This window comes from Vipera ursinii (assembly GCF_947247035.1).
Source record: "Vipera ursinii genome assembly, contig: SUPER_Z_unloc_2, whole genome shotgun sequence".
Classification (NCBI taxonomy): Eukaryota; Metazoa; Chordata; class Lepidosauria; order Squamata; family Viperidae; genus Vipera; species Vipera ursinii.
In genome coordinates, this window is record NW_028148448.1 from 395,893 (window position 1) to 402,560 (window position 6,668).

At 47.8% G+C, this 6,668-nt stretch overlaps 1 protein-coding gene across 1 annotated transcript in view; it reads right to left on the minus strand.

Moving 5' to 3' along the window:
• The window catches only part of LOC310650508 (M-phase inducer phosphatase 1-like), a gene marked incomplete at its 5' end in the record, with an annotated part of 20,633 nt that extends 15,436 nt beyond the window's left edge, over nucleotides 1-5,197 (minus strand). The window contains one exon of the mRNA XM_083380068.1: nucleotides 5,009-5,197. Within this exon, the coding sequence (XP_083236194.1) occupies nucleotides 5,009-5,197 (189 nt within the window). The remainder of the gene's footprint in view (nucleotides 1-5,008) is intronic.
• Between the last annotated feature and the right edge of the window lie 1,471 nt (nucleotides 5,198-6,668).

Below are 6,668 nucleotides of genomic sequence, written 5' to 3' on the forward strand. Positions count from 1 at the left end.
TCTGTCTGCCTGCCTGCCTACCTACCAACCTACCTACCTACGTACCTATCTATCCATCCATCCATCCATCCATCCATCTATCTACCTATCTTTCCTGTGTTCTATCTCTATTATCTATCATCTCTTTCTTTCTTTCTATCATCTCTCTATTATCTATCATCTTTCTATCTTCTATCTTTCGTGTTCTTTCTCTATTATCTATCATCTTTCTTTCTATCTTCTATCTTTCTCTATCTATCTATCTATCTATCTATCTATCTATCTATCTATCTATCTATCTAATCCATCTATCTAATCTATCCTATGTCTCTTTCCTGTCTGTTATCTATTTATCTATTTATCTATTTATCTATCTATCTATCTATCTATCTATCTATCTATCTATCTATCTATCTATCTATCCATTCATATCAATCTGTCTATCTGCCTATCTAGATCTCTTATCATCTCTATCATCTCTGTCTCTATTTTCTCTCTCTCTCTCTCTCTCTTTCTCTATGTCTGTCTGTCTCTAACCTATCTCTATCATCCCTCTCTCTATCTCTCTATCCATCATTTCTCTTAGAGGTGAAAAGTCACATTTTTTAAGGCTTCTTGTAACAACATATGTTTTATAAGTAAAAGGACTAATTGCATGCTACTACTCCTCCCCCCCACACCCCCACGGCCTGGGAACATGCCCTCCAATGCTTAAGGGCTTCCCTTCAGAGCAAATAACAGCTGGAAGGGACCTTAGAGGTCAACTAGTCCAACCCCAAGCTCAGGCAGCAGACCCTAACAGAATAACAAGAGCTGGAAGGCACCTCGGAGGTCATCTAGTCCAACCCCCTGCTAGAGCAGGAGATCCTGACGGAATCAAGAGAAGAAGAGAGTTGGAAGGGACCCTGGAGGTCTTCTAGTCCAACCCCCTGCTCAAGGGGGAGACCCTTACAGAATTAGAGAAGAGTTGGAAGGGACCCTGGCGGTCAACTAGTCCAGCCCCCTGATCAGACAGGAGACCCTGACAGAATCATAGAATAAGAGTTGGCAGGGACCCTGGAGGTCATCCAGTCCAACCCCCCCCCCTGCTCAGGAAAGGAGACCCTTACGGAACCACAGCGTTGGAAGGGACCCTGGAGGTCATCCAGTCCAACCCCCTCCCTGCTCAGCAAGGGAGACCCTTACGGAATCACAGCGTTGGAAGGGACCCTGGAGGTCATCCAGTCCAACCCCCCCTGCTCAGGCAGGAGACCCTTACCGAATCATAGAGTTGGAAGGGACCCTGGAGGTCATCCAGTCCAACCCCCTCTGCTCAGGAAAGGAGACCCTTACGGAATCACAGCCTTGGAAGGGACCCTGGAGGTCATCCAGTCCAACCCCCTCCCTGCTCAGGAAAGGAGACCCTTACGGAATCACAGCCTTGGAAGGGACCCTGGAGGTCATCCAGTCCAACCCCGCCCCTGCTCAGGAAAGGAGACCCTTACGGAATCACAGCCTTGGAAGGGACCCTGGAGGTCATCCAGTCCAACCCCCTCCCCCCCCCCCGCTCAGGAAAGGAGACCCTATTCCCTTTCAGACAAACGTCCGCCCGATCTCTTCTTCAAAAACCGTCAGCCACAAACGTCTGGTGGCCGGAGCGTTCCGCCGATTTAACTGTGTCCTCCCTCCATCGTACTAAAGGGGGCTTCCTGCGTTCCCATGATCCCTTGCTTCTGGTCCTGCCTGTAAAAGGGCTTCCGGAATAGAGCTTCACTGAGACGCTCCCCCCCCTTTTTTTCTTTGGGGTAGCCCCTCAAACGTGGGAAGACCGCCCCCAGGTGTCCTTCCCCCCCTTCTTTTGGCTAGGCTACACCACGGGTCGGCAACCCGCAGCTCTTTCAGCCTTCTCCTGCGGCTCCCAGTCCTCCTCCGCCACTTGCAGAGAGAGAGAGAGAGAGAGAGAGAGAGAGAGAGACAGAGAGACAGAGAAAGGCACTGGTGCTTCCCTTCTCTCTCTTTTACTTAACAGCCGCCTTGCTAGCAACGGAGATTTGGGACCCAAAGGTATCCATAGGTCGAGGACTACCAATATCTGGTCTCTCTTTCTCTCTCTCTCTCTCTCTCTCTCCTCTTTTTCACTCTCTCTCTCCCCTTCTCTCTCTCTCCTTCTTTCTCTTTCTTTTTCACTTTCTTTCCTTCTCTCTCTCTTTCTCTCTCTCCTTCTATTTCTCTCTTTTTCACTTTCTCTCTCTCTCTCTCTCTTACTTAACAGCTGCCTTGCTTAGCAACGGAGATTTGGGACCCAAAGGGATCCATAGGTCAAGGACTACCAATATTTGGTCTCTCTCTCTCCCCTTCTCTTTTTCACTCTCTCTCTCTCCTTCTCTTTTTCACTCTCTCTCTCCCCTTCTCTCTCTCCTTCTTTCTCTTTCTCTCTCCTTCTCTTTTTCACTTTCTTTCCTTCTCTCTCTTTCTCTCTTTTTCACTTTCTCTCTCTCTCTTACTTAACAGCCGCCTTGCTTAGCAACGGAGATTTGGGACCCAAAGGGATCCATAGGTCAAGGACTACCAATATTTGGTCTCTCTCTCTCTCTCTCCTCTTTTTCACTCTCTCTCTCTCCTTCTCTTTTTCACTCTCTCTCTCCCCTTCTCTCTCTCTCCTTCTTTCTCTTCCTTCTCTTTTTCACTTTCTTTCCTTCTCTCTCTTTCTCTCTTTTTCACTTTCTCTCTCTCTCTCTTACTTAACAGCCGCCTTGCTTAGCAACGGAGATTTGGGACCCAAAGGTATCCATAGGTCAAGGACTACCAATATTTGGTCTCTCTCTCCTCTTTTTCACTCTCTCTCTCTCCTTCTCTTTTTCACTCTCTCTCTCCCCTTCTCTCTCTCTCCTTCTTTCTCTTTCTCTCTCCTTCTCTTTTTCACTCTTTCCTTCTCTCTCTTTCTCTTTTTCACTTTCTCTCTCTCTCTTACTTAACAGCCGCCTTGCTTAGCAACGGAGAATTGGGACCCAAAGGTATCCATAGGTCAAGGACTACCAATATTTGGTCTCTCTCTCTCTCTCTCTCCTCTTTTCACTCTCTCTCTCCCCTTCTCTCTCTCTCCTTCTTTCTCTTTCTCTCTCCTTCTCTTTTTCACTTTCTTTCCTTCTCTCTCTTTCTCTCTTTTTCACTTTCTCTCTCTCTCTCTCTCTCTTACTTAACAGCCGCCTTGCTTAGCAACGGAGATTTGGGACCCAAAGGGATCCATAGGTCAAGGACTACCAATATTTGGTCTCTCTCTCTCTCTCTCTCCTCTTTTTCACTCTCTCTCTCCCCTTCTCTCTCTCTCCTTCTTTCTCTTTCTCTCTCCTTCTCTTTTTCACTTTCTTTCCTTCTCTCTCTTTCTCTCTTTTTCACTTTCTCTCTCTCTCTTACTTAACAGCCGCCTTGCTAGCAATGGAGATTTGGGACCCAAAGGTATCCATAGGTCAAGGACTACCAATATTTGGTCTCTCTCTCCTCTTTTTCACTCTCTCTCTCTCCTTCTCTTTTTCACTCTCTCTCCCCTTCTCTCTCTCTCCTTCTTTCTCTTTCTCTCTCCTTCTCTTTTTCACTCTCTCTCCCTCCTTCTTTCTCTTTCTCTCTCTTTCTTTTTCACTTTCTTTCCTTCTCTCTCTCCTTCTCTTTCTCTCTTTTTCACTTTCTCTCTCTCTCTCTCTCTCTCTTACTTAACAGCCGCCTTGCTAGCAATGGAGATTTGGGACCCAAAGGTATCCATAGGTCAAGGACTACCAATATTTGGTCTCTCTCTCCTCTTTTTCACTCTCTCTCTCTCCTTCTCTTTTTCACTCTCTCTCTCTCCTTCTTTCTCTTTCTCTCTCCTTCTCTTTTTCACTCTTTCCTTCTCTCTCTTTCTCTTTTTCACTTTCTCTCTCTCTCTTACTTAACAGCCGCCTTGCTTAGCAACGGAGAATTGGGACCCAAAGGGATCCATAGGTCAAGGACTACCAATATTTGGTCTCTCTCTCCTCTTTTTCACTCTCTCTCTCCTTCTCTTTTTCACTCTCTCTCCCCTTCTCTCTCTCTCTCTCTCTCCTTCTTTCTCTCTCCTTTTTCACTTTCTTTCCTTCTCTCTTTCTCTCTCTCCTTCTTTCTCTCTTTCACTTTCTCTCTCTCTCTCTCTCTTACTTAACAGCCGCCTTGCTAGCAATGGACATTTGGGACCCAAAGGTATCCATAGGTCAAGGACTACCAATATTTGGTCTCTCTCTCTCTCTCTCTCCTCTTTTCACTCTCTCTCTCCCCTTCTCTCTCTCTCCTTCTTTCTCTTTCTCTCTCCTTCTCTTTTTCACTTTCTTTCCTTCTCTCTCTTTCTCTCTTTTTCACTTTCTCTCTCTCTCTTACTTAACAGCCGCCTTGCTAGCAATGGAGATTTGGGACCCAAAGGGATCCATAGGTCAAGGACTACCAATATTTGGTCTCTCTCTCTCTCTCTCTCCTTCTCTTTTTCACTCTCTCTCTCCCCTTCTCTCTCTCTCTCTCCTTCTTTCTCTCTCCTTCTTTTTCACTTTCTTTCCTTCTCTCTTTCTCTCTCTCCTTCTTTCTCTCTTTCACTGGTGCTTCCCTTCTCTCTCTCTTACTTAACAGCCGCCTTGCTTAGCAACGGATATGGGACCCAAAGGTCGCCATAGGTCGAGGACTACCAGTATCTGGATTGTCTCTCTCTCTCTCTCTCTCCCCTTCTCTTTTTCACTCTCTCTCTGTCCCCTTCTCTCTCTCCTTCTTTCTCTTTTTCACACTCCCCTTCTCTCTCTTTTACACTGTCTCTCCTTCTCTTTCTCTCTCTCTCCGTCTCCGATCTTCTGCCTCAGGCTGTTCTCTGACAAGCTTATTGTCTCTTGCTTGATGTCCCAACCCCTGCCCCCACCCGAAAAAAAAAAACCCGATCCTCCCTACAAAGGCTTCTCGATTTAAGACCGAGGGGACCCCGCTTCGCAGAGCGACCGCCGGCCCCGCCTCGCGGCATCCGGGGCCGGTGGAAATCGAGGTCTTCGTTCGTCCAGCTACCAACCGTGGCTTCTTCGGCCGGCCCCGCCTGGGCGCTCCTCCGCCGCTTGCTGAAGGCCGGGACGCTCTCCTCGGCCGCCGCGGCCGTCCCTGCCGCCTCCGTCCGTTTGAGGGTGGTTCTGCTCTGGGCGCCGGTGGCGCTCTCTACGCTGCCCAGTTTGGCCGGCTGGCCCTGGTGGGAAAGCCAAAGCGCCTGTCATTTTTTTAAAAACGATGATTCCGATTTAGTCTGCTTTTTGAGATGGCGTTTTTCGATATCCGCGGACGGCGCCTTGAGCCGCTGCGGGCGAGTAGGCGGCCATGTGCAATTTCAAAAGGGAAGGGGAGGGGAGGGGAGGAAAGGGAAAGGAAAGGAAAGAAAGGGAAGGGAAAGGCAAAGGAGAGGTTAGGAAAGGGAAAGGAAAAGGGAAGAAGGGAAGGGAAGGGAAGGGAAGGGAAGGAAAGGGGAAAGGAAAAGAAAGGGGGAAGGGAAGAAGGAAAGAAAAGGAAAGGGGAAAGGGGAGGAAAGAGAAAGGGAAAGGGGAAAGGGAAGGAAAGGGAAGAAGGAAAGGAAAGGAGGAAAGAAAAGAATAAAATAGAATAAAGAATATAATATAATAAAAAGAATAGAGAAAGGAGAATAGGAAAGGAGATTAGATTAGAACAGAATAGAATTAGAATAGAATAGTCTATAATATAATAAAAGAATAAAGAATAGAATAGAATAGAATAGAATGGAATGGAATGGAATGGAATAGAATAGGAGAGAAAGGAGATTAGAATAGAATAGGATGGGATAGGATAGAATAAAATAGAATAAAGAATATAATAAAAGAATAGGAGAGAAAGGAGAATAGGAAAGAAAGATGAGATTAAAATAGAATAGAATAGAATAAAGGAGACTAAAATAAAGAACAGAACAGAACAAAGAATAGGAGAGAAAGGAGACTAGAACAGAGTAGGAGTTGCAGGTCATCTAGTCCAACCCCCTGCCCAAGCCAGAAGCCAAGGGACCCCACGACGCGGAAGACTCGTTTCGCCGGAACAAAAGTCGCCTCCCACTGGCGAGTTCTCCCCCGTACGCCCCCACCCGCCACGCTCAGATGGAAGCGTCGCACAGACCCTGCTCGTCTCCTTTTTGCGAAGGCTTGTTCGCCGGCTTCAGATGAGCCGAGGGAGGAGGAGGAGGAGGAGGAGGAGGAGGAGGAGGAGGAAGGACTGTGGCGTCCTTGGTACCCTCTGAGCTGGGGGGGGGGGGTTTCCTTGCAGACGTTTCATGATCCAGCCAGAGAAAATCATCAGTGCTAGAAGGGAGGAGGAGGAGGAGGAGGAGGAGAAGGGAAGGGAAGAAGGAAGGAAGGAAGGGAAGAATGAAGGAAGGAAGGAAGGAAGGAAGGAAGGAAGGAAGGAAGGAGGAGGAGGTGGAAGGACTGTGGCATCCTTGGTGCCCTCTGAGCTGGGTGGTTTTCTTACAGACGTTTCATGATCCAGCCAGAGAAAATCATCAGTGCTAGAAGGGAGGAGGAGGAGGAGGAGGAGAAGGGAAGGGAAGAAGGAAGGAAGGAAGGAAGGAAGGAAGGAAGGAAGGAAGGAAGGAAGGAGTGAGGGAGGAGGAGGAAGGACTGTGGCATCCTTGGTGCTCCCTGAGCTGGGTGGTTTTCTTGCAGACGTCTCATGACCCAACT